The sequence below is a fragment of the Lepidothrix coronata genome, unplaced genomic scaffold (assembly GCF_001604755.1).
Source record: "Lepidothrix coronata isolate B3197 unplaced genomic scaffold, Lepidothrix_coronata-1.0 Scaffold430, whole genome shotgun sequence".
NCBI classification, from domain to species: domain Eukaryota; kingdom Metazoa; phylum Chordata; class Aves; order Passeriformes; family Pipridae; genus Lepidothrix; species Lepidothrix coronata.
Genome location: NW_016690610.1, coordinates 3,364 through 17,962, shown reverse-complemented (window position 1 = coordinate 17,962; position 14,599 = coordinate 3,364). Strand labels below are relative to the sequence as shown.

Sequence of the window (14,599 nt, the reverse complement as noted above, 5' to 3'; positions counted from 1 at the left end):
GGAAGGGTTTCCAACCCTCCAGGAAGGATTCCCACCACAAAGAGCTCCCTCTCTCCAAGAAGAACTTCCCATTCCATCTGGGAAGGATTCCCACCCTTTCAGGAAGGATTTCACACTCCCTCCAGGAAGGATTTCCCACCTCTCCAGGAAGGATTTTCTATCTCTCCAGGAAGGATTTCGCATTCCACCTGGAAACTGCTTCCCATCCCTTCAGGAGGGATTTCCCATCTCTCCAGGAAGGACTCCCATCCCCTCGGGGAATAATTTCCCATTCCCTCCAGCACAAAATTCCCACCTCTCCAGGAAAGATTTCCCACCCCTTTGGGAAGGATTTCCCACCCAGGCTGTACCTCTCTTGGGGACCTTCATGGCAGCAGATTCCGGGGTTTCTGGGGACGTTGTGTCGGCTCCATCCTCAAACACCTGGATCTGGAAAAAGGACAGCAACCATTATTGCCAAAAATTCCCAAACAGGGAGTCCAGGGAATGGGTCCCTCTGGCAGTGGGTTCAGCAGAGCAGATCCCATGGTTTTGGCACAAATTTTTGATTTCATCATTCCAGCTTTGCCATCAACCATCCTCCTTCCATTGCTCCCTGAGAACAGCCACAGGCTTTTATTCCCGCTGGGAATAAGGAATATTCACACAGGTAATGAGGAAAATCAAAGGTCTGGATTTGACAGCCCTGAATATCCATTGCAGGTTCAGGGATATCTCTTTGTGAACTATTTTTGGACACATTTTTGCCGGATAAACATGGAAAACCGGGCTGGAAGGGATTAGATCCCTGTGGGAGAACCATCCTCGTGCCTCAGATCAGCACCTCCCGGATTGTCCCTGCAGGAATCTGCCTGATCCATGACCACCTCCCACCGGGGAGTTTGGCTTAAAAACCAAAATCACCTGGGAAGCTGTCAGTCAGGGATTCCATTTTGGGAAGATCCCCAACACCAGGAATGATTAAAACTGAATTAAAAGCCACAGGGAGACCGGGAAAAATGATGCCACGGAAATTGCGAGGCCTGAGGAAACCAGGGTGGGAATTCCAAATGGTCTGGGGGTTCCCCAGCAGGCCCAGCCCAGGTGGGAACCCTGGAGCTGCAGGAGAGGCCCAGGGCAGGGACAGAGCGGGGCTGGCTCCGGGTGACACCGGGAAGTGCCACCTCTGAGCAGACAGAGCCGAGCTCCTGTGCCAGGCAGGAGCCAAAGGCAGCTCCAGGGGATGCCAAAGTCAGGGATGGTGGTTCCACACACCAAAAAAGGAACAGGCATGTTTGGAACGGCCAGCCCAGGCACAGTCGGGGAATCCTGGAATGGTTTGGGCTGGAAGGGAACTTAAATCCTACCCAGTGCCACCCCCTGCCATGGGCAGGGACACCTCCCACTGCCCAGGCTGCTCCAAGCCCTGTCCAACCTGGCCTTGGACACTTCCAGGTATGGGGCAGCCACAGCTTCTCTGGGAAATCCATTCCAGCCCCTCACCACCCTCACAGGGAGGATCTTTTTCCCAATATCCCACCTCTCCCTGCCCTCTGGCACTGGGAAGCCATTCCCTGTGTCCTGTCCCTCCATGCCTTGTCCCCAGTCCCTCTCCAGCTCTTGGAGCCCCTTTAGGCCCTGGAAGGGGCTCTCAGGTCTCCTTGGATCCTTCTCTTCTCCAGGTTGGACATTCCCAACTCTCCCAGCTCCATGGCAACAGAGCTCCAGAATCCCAGACTGGGTTGGGTTGGGAAGGACCTTAAATCCCGGCCAGTGCCACCCCCTGCCATGGGCAGGGACACCTCCCACTGCCCAGGCTGCTCCAAGCCCTGTCCATCATCCCTGTGGATGAAATCCATGGGATGAACTGGGGAGCAGCTTCCCAGACCGATCCAGACCATCCCTGAGCCTTGTGCTCAGCACCCCCCGACCCTCCTGCTCCTGCAGACCCAACATTTTCCCTGTAAACCCCTGGAAGCCTTTCCCAGCTGGCAGGTGAGGCCGAGTGATGGACAAGGGAGCTGGGTCCGTGTGTCACCCAGTGCCAAGGTCCTGGCAGTGCCCGGAGGGGGAGCAGGAGGGTCCAGGAAAGCGGGAAGAGCTGGAGATGCCATGGGCTGGGATACAGAGCAGCCCCTTTTTCCAGGGAGGAGGACAGGGTCTGGCTGGGACGTGGGGCTGGGGACACCCGGAGCTGGGGGCTCCAGTGCCACCTCTGCCTTGGGAAGGTGACACAGGGAATTCACCTGGGAGGTGTTTGCCCCGGAGAGCTCCTGGGTCCTGCTGCAGCCCAGGAGCAGCAGAGTCAGCAGCTGCACCCACCCAGGGTGTTTTATCTGCTTCCAGGTAAACACAGTTTAATGAAAATTCCCCGGCTCTGCTTCCAGGTAAACGCCGAGATCGATCCCAAACTCCACCTGCTCCAGGGGGTGACTGGGAACTTCCCTGGGAGGTGGAATAAAACCCTTTGGAATTCACTGGGCTGGTTTCACCCCAGTCCCCTGGAAACACCCCACAGTAACCCATGGGCTGACCAAGACCTCAAGGATCCTTGTGGAGGGGCCTGGCCCCAGTGCCAGGGGAGGTTCCACCTGCCTGGAGTGTGCTGCTCCCTCCCACATGGAGACGGGGAGTCCCAGGGACCCCACGGCCCTGGGAGCAATGGGAACTGGTTTCTCCCTCCCCACCCGGGTGGGAAGGGCTGGTTCCCTCTATTTGGTGAGCACCTGAGGATCCTGGGAAGCAGAGCCCACCAAGGATGGTGGGAAGAAGGACACCAAGGATCCTGGGAAGCAGAGCCCTTTGAAGGACACCAAGGATCCTGGCAAGTGGAGCCCACCAAGGGACACTGAGGATCCCGGGAAGCGGATCCCCCCAAGGATCCCGGGAAGTAGAGCCCACTGAGGGACACTGAGGATCCCGGGAAGCAGATTCCCCCAAGGGTCCTGGGAAGCAGATCTCCCCCAGGATCCCAGGAAGTGGGTCCTCCCAAGGATCCTGGGAAGCAGAGCCCCTCTGAGAGTCCCAGAAAGCAGATCCCTCCGAGGGTCCCAGGAAGCAGAGCCCCCTGAGGGTCCCACGAAGCCAATCCCCCTGAGGATCCCAGGAGTGGATGCCCCCAAGGATCCCAGGAAGCAGTTCCCCCTGAGGATCCTGGGAAGCAGAGCCCCCTGAGGATTCCAGGAAACAGATTCCCCCAGGATCCCAGGAGCAGTTCCCCCCAGGATTCTGCAAAGCAGTTCCCCCCAGGATCCCAGGAGCAGTTCCCCCCAGGATCCCTGGAAGCAGATCCCTCCAAATCCCAGGAAGCAGATGCCCCCGGATCCCAGGAAGCAGTTCCCCCTAAGATCCTGGGAAGCAGATTCCCCCTGGATCCCAAGAAGTGGTTCCCCCCAGGATCCCACAAAGTAGCTCCCCACAGGATCCCAGGAGCAGTTCCCTCTAAGATCCCGAGAAGCAGTTCCCCCCAGGATCCCCGGAAGCAGCTCCCCCCAAATCCCGGGAAGCAGCTCCCCCCAAATCCCTGGAAGCAGCTCCCCCCAAATCCCGGGAAGCAGCTCCCCCCAGGATCCCCAGAAGCAGCTCCCCCAAATCCCTGGAAGCAGCTCCCCCCAAATCCCTGGAAGCAGTTCCCCCTAAGATCCTGGGAAGCAGCTCCCCCCAAATCCCTGGAAGCAGCTCCCCCCAAATCCCGGGAAGCAGCTCCCCCCAAATCCCGGGAAGCAGCTCCCCTCAGGATCCCAGGAGCAGCTCCCCCCAAATCCCGGGAAGTAGCTCCCCCGGCTCCGGGAGCCGCTGCCTCACCTGTGACTGGCGCACGAAGATGCCGTGGTTCTCCTCGCAGGTGAAGTACTTCCTGCCCTGCACGGTGCCGTCGTTCTTGCCCCGGGGCTCGTCCAGGATGACCCCGACCCACTTGCCGGTGGCGAACAGGGTGGCCCCCACGTAGGCCACGGTGCCGCGGTGCCCCTTCCCGATGACCTCCACGCGGGAGCCCACCTTGAGGGGCCTGCTCCCGCCCTCCGCGCTCATCCTGGCGGTGCTGGAGGCCTGTGGAGCGGGGAGAACGGGCTGAGAACGGGGACGGGCACGGGGACACGGGCTTTGGGCGCGGACACCTCATCGTGGGACACCTCCTGGCCCTCCGGCAGCGCTCCATCCCCTCCACCTCCACCCCTCGAGCTGGGAGCCAGCCAAGGGCAATTCCTGCCATTACAGTCCCGAACAGGAACCACAAACCACGGCACAACCACGGCACAACCACGGCACAACCACGGCACAACCACCACCGCTGGTCACACTGGACTCACAAACCCCATTTTGACCCTTTATAGCGTTTTTATAGCATTTTTATAAGCCTAAGGGGGAAAAACCCCAGAGCGAGTGAAGCGGCCGAGAGCAGCACAGTTCAGGGCCTTGTCTTGCTCCATCTTATGCATTACATCAGCACTGCCCACGGCCTTCCAGCCTGGGAATTCCCTGCCCAGGAGCAGGCAGCCCCTTTCTGACACAGGTCACTGTCCCTTCCCTTTGGACTGTTGGGGTTTTGGGGGATTTGGTGGCCCAGCCCCCACCGTGTCCCTGGGACCCCCCGTGCCCGGACTCGGGGTATCCCACCAGGGAACGTGGTCATCCAGCTTTCCAGGTGTGACTGTTGTTATCCAGGACAGAGGGAACAGCCTCCAGCTGTGGCAGAGGAGGCTCAGGTTGGATATTGGGGAAATTCCCCCTGGAAAGGGCTGTCCAGCCCTGGCACAGCTGCCCAGGGCAGCGGGGAGTCCCCATCCCTGGGGGGATTCAACACCCTGTGCATGTGGCACTTGGGGACACGGCCAGGGGTGGCCTGGGCAGTGCTGGGGGAGTGATTGGACTCAGGGGTCTCAGAGGCTTTTCCAATCTGACCCATTCTGTGATTCCATGATTCCATCCTAACCATTAATCCCCACTCCCATTCCAGTGGCACCATTCCATTCCCAGTGTGGTGTCCCGGGTTGTTCCTGGGCCCAGGGGTGGTTACCCAGGTGATCACTGCTCTTACAGCAGCCACGAGGTGAAGGGTGTGAGGAACCCCAGGGGGTACTGGAGACCCTCAGGATCATGGAAATCATAGGGAAGTTTGTTGGGATCCACCCTCAACACCTTCTCTGAAACCAGCCCGAGTGAAATCACAGAATCCCGGGATGGTTTGGGTTGGAAGGGACCTTAAATCCCACCCAGTTCCATCCCCCTGCCACGGGCAGGGACACCTTCCACCGGCCCAGGTTGCTCCAAGCCCTGTCCTACCTGGCCTTGGACACTCCCAGGGATCCAGGGGCAGCCACAGCTTCTCTGACAACCTGTGCCAGGGCCTGTCCACTCTCACAGGGAAGAATTTCTCCCCAGTATCCCTCTAAATTTCCCCTTTTCAGGTGTGAAGCCATTCCCCCTTGTCTTGTCACTCCATCCTGTGTCCAAAGCCCGTCTCCTGCTCTCTTGGAGCCCCGTTCTCAAACTCTGACACCTTTCAATCCCAGTGCCCCATCCCAGAGGGAATGGGGCTGTTCCCTGCCCCGCTCAGCTCCACCTCCCTGAGGTCCCAGTGGTTCACCCTGAGCTCCCAGTGGTGCTGGATCAGGACCAGTGTGGCATTTCCCACACCCTGTGTGTCACTGGTTCTGGTCATTGTGCAGAAATGTCAAGTTTTGGCCTCTCTGGGCCCAGTTTCAGTGGAAGAATCTGTCCTTTATCCCAGGAAAACAGAGGCTCTTTCACCCAGCACGGCAGGGAACGGCCGGGAAGGGCCCTGCGGAGCCGATGGATGTGGGGACAGACCTCAGCCACAGCTGGACACCACGGGGGCTCTGGGGGAATCAAGGAATTCTCAGCCTGTGGAAGAACCAAGGAAACCCCAACAAACCATCCTCTCCCCCTGCACGTCACTGCCCGGGGTCGGAATGCTGAGTGAGGAGTTCTGGGACTAAAACCAGGGATGTCAGTTTTCCACAGGCCTGAATTCCATGTTCCATCCAAACACAACTGGGAGAAACCAAATACAACCGGGAGAAATCAAACAAAACTGGGAGAAATCAAACACAACCGGGAGGAACCAAAGGCACAAAACACTCTCGTGTTAAAACCCCAAATCCATCACCCAACAAACAGACCCAAAACCTCAAAGGCAAAATTTCTGCTCCAGACCCAAACGTGTCCCCAGGTTCTGGCTCCTCCCAGCTGCCAGGGCTGCAGCAGCATCCTGCCAACACCTGCACCTGGAAAATCGTGTCCCACGTGTTATGGAAAGCGAGAGCAGAGCTCCAAGAAAACAAGAAGCCCAAAGAAAAGCCCAAAGGAAGAGCCAGAATTCCCAGTCAAACGAAAAGTTCCTGCTCAGCGATGTCAGAAGCTTTTATCCTCCTCGTCTCTGTTTCCCAGGGGCACCTGCAGGCAGGCAGGATCCATCGGAGTGTGAGACACCCCAAACCCTGGGGATACCTCTGTCCATGGGAAGCCATTCCCTGTGTCCTGGCCCTCCATGCCCTGTCCCCAGTCCCTCTCCAGCTCTCCTGGAGCCCCTTTAGGCACTGGAAGGGGCCCTAAGGTCTCCCTGGAGCCTTCTCCTCTCCAGGGTGGACATTCCCAGCTCTCCCAGCCTGTCCCTGATGGGACAGTTGCCAACCAGCACTAATTTCACAGAAACATTTCCCGAGTCCTTCACGTTTGGGAAAGCAGGAGAGCACAGAACTCTCCCATGCCATCCCTTAGGACAAGGCAATGGGTCTCCACCTGTTGTTTCCAGTTATCAGAAATCAATCCATGGGACCAGCGTGCTGCTCCAGCATGAGGACAGCTCCTGTCCAAGGGATAAACCCCAGGCTGGAATTCCCGTGAAGATTCAAAACAACACCAGAACAAAGAGGAGGAGCTGTCCAGGCTGGAAGCAGGTGGGATGCACATTCCCACCCACCTTCCCAGCCAGGTGACCGTGGCTGGGGACCCGATGGCCACTCCAGGAGGGATGGGAGGACAGAGCCCAGTGCCCAGCCGTGGTCACTCCCGGCATCCCTGTCCGGCTGTGGAGGGAGGAGCGGGGAGGGACAGCCCCCAACCGAGGGGACACCAGGGCACAACAGCCCCACGGCAGCCGGGGACACAGCCCACAACTTCCTGGGGTCTCCAGGGATGTGCCGGCTCCTCATGGATCCCCTCTGCCGCTCTGACCTTCCCAGTGGGACACCCCAGGGCTCTGGATACCCCAGGGCTCTGGGTACCCCAGTCCTGAGCACGGGGTGAGCACGGATGGTGAGGGAAGAGGATGGAGGAGCAGAGCTGTGGGAACACACGGGAAGGGAGAAGGGCTGGACACACACGGCGGGGGCCACTCACAGTGACAGCCCCGTCACCGCTCCCGGCACACGGACAGGGAACAAGCCCCTAAATCCCAGTAAATGAGGAATGTGGGGAGTCCTGGTGGAGGCAGCGCTGCTGCACCCACAGTCACCCCCCGGGGCACCAGGTGGGACATCTGAGGGGGCACAGGGCAGGTGGTGGGGACGGGGCAGCCAGAGGAGCACCCGGGAATGCTGAGCCTCCGGAGCAGCCAGAGGAGCACCCGGGAATGCCGAGCCTCCGGAGCAGCCAGAGGAGCACCCGGGAATGCCGAGCCTCCGGAGCAGCCACCACCACTGGGGCAGATTCCAGCAGGACAGTCCCAGGCTGGATGAGCCCACCAGCCCATGAGGAGCCTGTCCCACACCCTGGAGCTCCTGTCCTGCTCCAGGACACCTGTTCACAGGGATATTGCTCCAGGTGAGGAACGAGCCCGTGGCTGTGCTGCCACCAGGGCACTGCTCCCCACAACTTCCCGCCTGGCACCGCTCTGAAATCCCGATTTTTCAATTCTCCCCCCTTTTTGAAGCATTACACACATCCACAGACCGTCTGCTCCACTGTATGGAGATCCTGGTTGTGAGCCACTGAAAAGGGGATGAATTCCCAGCGATTTGGGTCATCCCCGTGTTTCCCCCGAGCACGACAGTGTCAGTGTTCTGCTCCATCCCAGCGGATCACCCCGGGAATACTCAGTGCATTCCTGCAGCAGCCAGGCTCAGCTGGCAGGTGAGACTAACTGAGCCTCAAACTGTCACTCAGAGCTCAGATCACAAGTTTCAGGAGAATCCTGAGCCCAGCAGCCACCTCTGACGAGATCCACATTCCAGGGGTGACCCAGCAGGGCTGGAACAGGGAAAGACTCGGGAACAGTTCTGGGTTTAAGGCTGGCCAGCAGCGAGTCGATGGCACGTGGCACTGCCACACCATCCCATGGGAAGGAGGGATCACCCCGGGGTTGAGAGAGGCCCCAGCACCCCATGGTGGCACCAGGATGAGGTTCCCAGCACCATGGGGGCACTGGACTCCAGCTGGGGAGCACAAAGCCAAATGAGGAGGGTGTGGGTGTCTCTGGGCACTGTGACATTGGGCACAGTGTCCCCAAAACCCTCCAGGCACACGGCCAGGGCAGCCAGTGGCCTCAGCCCCAGGAAGGGCTGGCACAGCCTCAGTGCCTGCAGCGCCCATTCCAAAATCCATGTGAGCTAAGCACGGATAACCTGCTCACAGTGCCCTGCCTGCAGTGTGCCACGTTACCGTGGGACCCCCCAGCACCCCAGGATCCCCTGGCACCCCCAGGACCCCCCGGCACCCCCAGGACCCCCCGGCACCCCCAGGATCCCCCAGTCCTGCCACTGCTCCCGCAGGCCGAGCCATGTCTCCATGGGCCCTTGGAGCCAGTGCCCAGCTCCCTCCCTGTGCCCCCACCCCCGGGAGCCCCCGGGCACACCGACAGCCACCACGGTGTCACCACAGAGCTGCCAGGACTCAGGTTGGAATTCCATCCCTTCATGCCCCCCCCGGAACACAGGGAGGTTTGGGGGGCAGGCAGCTCAGGCCCCCCACCTGCCCCCACAGCCCCTCCCAGGGTGGGCAAAGCAACTTCCCAGCCCGGAGCCTTTCCCAGGTGGCAGCTGCTCCCTCGGCAGCCAAATCCCTTCAGCCACAGCTCAGATCCCCCGGCCCCAGGCCTGGCACATCCCACAGCAGGGCACGGTGCCCACGGCGGGTCTGGGGTCCCGTGGAGCGGTGGGAAGGGTCTGCCCTCCCCGGCCCCAGCCTGGAGTCCCTCTGCCAAGTTGGCACAGAGAGGCCCAGACGTGGTGCCCAGCGGGGCCGGGACACAATGTCACCGCGGCCCGAGGGACACAAACTCCCGGGAAAGGCCGGGCCGGGGGGGCCGGGGGCCCGCTGGCACCGCACAGCCCCGGGGCAGCTGCAATACGGAAAAACCTGGAAGCGCTTGCCAGGCCCGCGGAAGCTCCGGCGTCGCTCCCGTGCAGCCTGGAAAAGCGGCCCGGAGGGAGGGAACACCCGCCGCAGGGAGGAAAACACCCGGAATCTTTGTGCCGAGCGGCCCCGGGAAGGCTGTGCCCGAGCCCCGGGAAGGCTGTGCCGCGATGCCGGGGGGATTAGCGGGGGTAATTAACCGGGGGAATCAGCCGGGGCTGATTCCCGGCACGGGCAGGTAACTCCGGCCAAAGGACACGGCCCTGGTGCAGCCCGGAGCATCCCCCCCCCAGCATCATTGTCGGCGAGGGAGGTGCCACATTCCAGGGATGCGGGAGCGCAGGGAGCACAATCGAGATCTCGGCACAAATCCAGGGATTTTCGCTGCCACGGCACCGCGATGGGTCGCGACAGGAGCCGGGGAGCCCCCTTACCCGGCCGGACGCGTGCCTCCTGCCCTGGGCCATGCTGCTCCCGAGATTCCCGAATCCCAGCCAACGCTCTCAGCTCATCCAGCGGCGCTTCCCAGCGTCCCGGCCGATCCCAGCATCCCCGCGCGCGTCCCTCCCCTCCCGGGGCTCCGCCGGGCGGCACAGAGGGGGAAAAGCCCTTTTCTGGGCGAGGATGCTCCGAGGGAGGGATACAGAGAATTCCAGCGCTGCCGATGGAGCCACTCTGCGCCAGTGCTGCTCCAGACTTGTCACCGCGCCGGCGGCTCGCTGGGTCCTAACGCTCCCCGCAGGAGCAGGAGCGGGAGCGGGCTCGGCCAGGGCACGGCCACGGCTCCCACGGCATTCCAAGCCTCCTCCCGCTGCGGGCACCGGGCAGGGACACCCCGCATTTCCCCCGACCGGGACCCCCCGGCCGTCACCGCGGCGTCGTGCCCGCACACAGCCCAGGTGTGCCCGCACACAGCCAAGGTGTGCCCGCACGCAGCCCAGGTGTGCCCGCACACAGCCCAGGTGTGCCCGCACAGCCCAGGTGTGCCCGCACACAGCCAAGGTATGCCCGCACACAGCCAAGGTGTGCCCGCACGCAGCCAAGGCTTGTCCCCCCCCAGCCATGTCCTGCTCTTCCCTCCACGGCGGAATTTGAGGAAAAACAGCCCCCCGGAGCAGTGCCAACCTCCCCCCAGGTACAGGTGAGCGGAGCCCAAGGGGTTAATTAGGGGCGTTGTTAACAATCACTAATTGTCCTGTTCCTGGCTGAGCTGATCCCAAATTAATGTCCCGGCGCTGATCGTGCTAACGGGGCTTTGGGAGCCACCAGGACCGGGCACTGCCCAACACCCCCATCCCAGGATCCCGTGCCCAGCGTGTCCCCCCGGGACCCCGACACACGGAACCGCCCCCAAACCACAGAGCCATGGAACGTCCTGAGCTGGAAGGGACCCACCAGGATCACCCAGTCCAGCTCCCGGCCCTGCACAGACACCCCAACAATCCCTCCCTGTCCCTCAGAGTGTTGTCCAAACCCTCCTGGAGCTCTGGCAGCCTTGGGGCTGTGCCCACTGCCCTGGGGAGCCTGGGCAGTGCCCAAACAGCCTCTGGGGGAAGAATCTTTGCCTGAGATCCAACCTGAGCCTGCCCTGGCACAGCTCCAGCGGCTCCCTCGGATCCTGTCCCTGCTCACACGGAGCAGAGGTCGGAGCTGCCCCTCACGAGTGTCCCCTCAGCCTCCTCCAGGCTGGACGAGTGAGCCAACACTGGCACCTGAGCTGGAACGTGGCTTCAGGAGCCAGGAGGACAGTGAGGAAACCATGGATGTGCCCCAGAAAAGCAGCCATGGCACCAAGCATGGCACGCTCAGGGAGAGGAAGGACTCAGGATGAAGCTGGTGGCCATCGAGGACACAGCAATGGTATTGAAGGGAATGAGCTTTAACAACACACAGCTGGGATAAACAACACCAAACCCAGCTGGGAAATGGGGATTTCTCACTGGAGCCACCCCAGAGCCCCGCTGCTCACCGGAGCTCCAGCTGCTCCCCCTCTCCATGCTGGTTTAAGGGAAATGTCACACACACAAAATCCACCCAAAAGTCTGCAAAAAGCTACAAAGAGAACGAGCTCCTTCCCTTTCCCCTCAGCTCCAGGGACAACCAGGACACTCAGTGCCAAAGCCTGCACTGTCCAGACACAAAGCAAGTGGAACACACCCGAAGCAGCTGAACCCCCAGCACAGATGTGCACTGGGAGCAGGGGGGGTCCCGTGGCACCCAAACCCAACGGTGTGGGACAAAGACACCCCAAAATAAACCCCCCCCTGCCCTCAGACTCCCCCTCATGTCTCTCCCAGGCCCAGCACATGCTGGGGCTCCCTGCTCCACTCAGGATCCACAGGGTCCTCTCCAGTATCTTCCCCACCCCTGGAGGTGTCCAAGGCCAGGGTGGATGGGGTTTGCAGTAACCTGGGCTAATGGAAGGTGTCCCTGCCCATGGCAGGGTTGGAATCGTTGGGATCTAAGGTCTCTTCCCAACCAAACCATTCTGTGATTCCATGGTAAGTATTAAAGCAAAATTCTTCCCTTTTAGAAAATCTGAGTGATTTGATCCCCAGAGGGAAGAACCTCCTCTGGCATCGGAAGCTGCCAGTGCTTCCCTGGGAATCTGGGAGGAAATATCACCTCTGTCACCTGTTTATGGAATCCTGGAATGGTTTGGGTGGGAAAGGACCTCAGAGCCCATCCCACTCCACCCCCTGCCATGGGCAGGGACACCTTCCACCAGCCCAGGTTGCTCCAAGCCCCGTCCAACCTGGCCTTGGACACTTCCAGGGATCCAGGGGCAGCCACAGCTTCTCTGGGCCACCTGTGCCAGGGCCTCCCCACCCTCACAGGGAGGAATTTCTTCCTAATTTCTAAACCCTAGAGGATTTCTGCTGTTCCTTCCCCCAGCAGCCAGTCCCAGACCCAGGGAGCAGCCTGGACTGGGACACAGCCCTGGCCTGGTGCACAAACATTTGGAGGGTGCTCACCCCACGGCAGTTGTGTTCCAAGGAGGGGCTGGAATGCCAAGAGGGAACTCGAATTAAAGAAACCTCCCTCCAAGTGCAAGGAGAACATGGAAAGAGCCACAGAATTTCATGAGGAATTCAGACAGGGAGGAAGGGTGAGTGCTCTGGCAGCTCCAGGAACGGGGGGGCCTGGGATACCCCCCCCCCAGAGGATGGGAACTCACCACTGCTCTTCCCACAGAGCCCTGGGCACAGCAGGACAGACCCAAACCAAGGAGAATAGCAGGAAATACCAGCCAGGCCTTGCTCCCAGGTGGAGCAGAAGAGCAGTTCTTTGTTCAAAAATAAACAAATACCACACAGCTCCTTCTCCCTCCTCCCCAGTCGGAGTTTTCCACGTCAAACCTGAAGCATGAGATAATTTTTCCCACAGAAACACAATTTCGTAGGATCATGGGATGGTTTGGGTTGGAAGGGACATTAATGACCATCCAGTGCCACCCCCTGCCTCCCACTGTCCCAGGCTGCTCCAAGCCTGTCCAACCTGGCCTTGGACACATCCAGGGATGGGGCAGCCACAGCTGGTCTGGGCAACCTGTGCTGAACACAGCCATGGAATCACAGAACCGTGGAATCCTCAGGCTGGAGAACCACTCTGAGCCCTCAGGTCCACCTGCTCTGCCCAGGCCACCCCTGGCCGTGTCCCCAAGTGCCACATGCACAGGGTGTTAAATCCCCCAGGGATGGGGACTCCCCCCACCCTGGGCAGCTGTGCCAGGGCTGGACAGCCCTTTCCAGGGGGAATTTTCCCAGTATCCAACCCAAACCCCTCCAGGGATGGCGACTCCACCATTGTGAAAACCCAAACCCGTTTTCTGTTCCAATCCAGGCCCTGGTGGCCCCAAAGGACAGGGATTCCCTGGCTGTGTGGAGCCTCTCAGCCTGGACAGATGCTGCCAAAAAGGGGAGAAAGCCCCAGTTTTAGGTCACTTGGAGCTAAACTGGAATTAAAACCTTGGAGACCCCTCAGGCTCCCTCAGAGGGTGCTCAGCTGCAGCGCTGGGGGGTCCCCACAGCCACACATGTCCCAACATTCCCTGTGCACTGGGAATTCCTAAAACCACACTAAATTGGGTATAAGCACAAAAAAAATAAACCAAGAGACTTTGGAAATAAGTCATGGGAATGACATTAAATCCCTGTTTTTGACGGATCTCCCACTGGCACCACCAGGGAGATCCCATTTCTCAACACAACGAAGTCACAAGCACCACTCCCCATCTCCTGGTTTCTTTACTGCCTGCCCTGTGCACGGACAGGAACCCTGGGGGGAAGGAATCACGGAATGCCCTGAGCTGGAAGGGACCCACAAGCATCCTGAGCCCAGGACAAGAAGCCAGAGTGGGACAGGAGCTTTATTAGTGCTGGAATCAGGGGGACAGGGGAGGTTTTGGGACATATCAAAGCACTGTGAGATGCCCCAGAGCACTCCAGGCACACCCCAACCACCAAGGGGCTTTGGCTGCTCCTGTGCACAGTCTGTGGATTTGGGCCCAAACCTGCTCTGTGCAGAGGAAAACAATTCCATGTTTTCCCCAAAGTCAGGCAGAGCCACGTCAGGATGAGCTGCTGCTCCAGCCACAGAAATCCCCAGGGTGAACAAACCCTCCTGAGGCTCCCAGAAACTCCGGTGTCCCATTTTCCATGGAAACACAGCCACTTTGTGATTAATCCTGGGCAATAACTGCACTGCTGTTCTCAGCAGGGCGGGCACAGAGGGACTGTCACAGGGAGCAGGACCCCAGCCCAGCCCCTTCCCAGGAATTTGGGGATTTATCAGGAGTGCCACGTACCCCAGGTGCTGCTGGGTGATCCCACTGCCACTCAGAGAGTCTCTGGAGCCACGGCCTGGGATGGAGACTGGGCTGGAGCAGCCTGGAGCATCCTCCACACACGGGGGTCACACCTGGCCTGGCTTGGGGCGACCCTGGGAGGAGCAGGAGGTGTCACAGACCTCCAGGGATCCCCAGTGCCACCCATCCCACCTCCACTCCACTCCCCAGGACACAGATCTCCCCACACACCGCTCCAGCCAGTGCTCTGCAGGACCCACGTGGATTTTCTTGTGCCCAAACTCTCCCTGCAACTCCTCATCACAGATGAAAAAGCCCCAAAAACACCCTACCTGATGCTCCAGGCTTTTCCCTGGGATCTGGGACAAACCCAGCTGGAACACCCCCAGCTCAGGGAGCACACGGAGCAGGAGGTTAAAGCCCTTCAGAATCTCCCACTATTTGTCCACCACAAGAAAAAAATCAACCTTATTGCATTTATACGTATTTTATACACCC

At 60.0% G+C, this 14,599-nt stretch overlaps 1 protein-coding gene across 3 annotated transcripts in view; it reads right to left on the bottom strand.

Moving 5' to 3' along the window:
- LOC108509906 (dynactin subunit 1-like) overlaps positions 1-14,235 on the bottom strand; it is a 51,562-nt gene extending 37,327 nt beyond the window's left edge. For 2 of the 3 annotated variants that reach the window (XM_017839519.1, XM_017839520.1), the window contains exons 1-3: positions 9,729-9,976; positions 3,784-4,029; positions 351-429 (exon numbers count right to left, since the gene is read on the bottom strand). In XM_017839519.1, the coding sequence (XP_017695008.1) occupies positions 351-429; positions 3,784-4,029; positions 9,729-9,761 (358 nt within the window). In that variant the 5' untranslated portion in view covers positions 9,762-9,976. Of the gene's footprint in view, positions 1-350; positions 430-3,783; positions 4,030-9,728; positions 9,977-14,101 lie in introns of those variants that run through there. The other variant, XM_017839521.1, reaches the window with a different exon arrangement.
- Between the last annotated feature and the right edge of the window lie 364 nt (positions 14,236-14,599).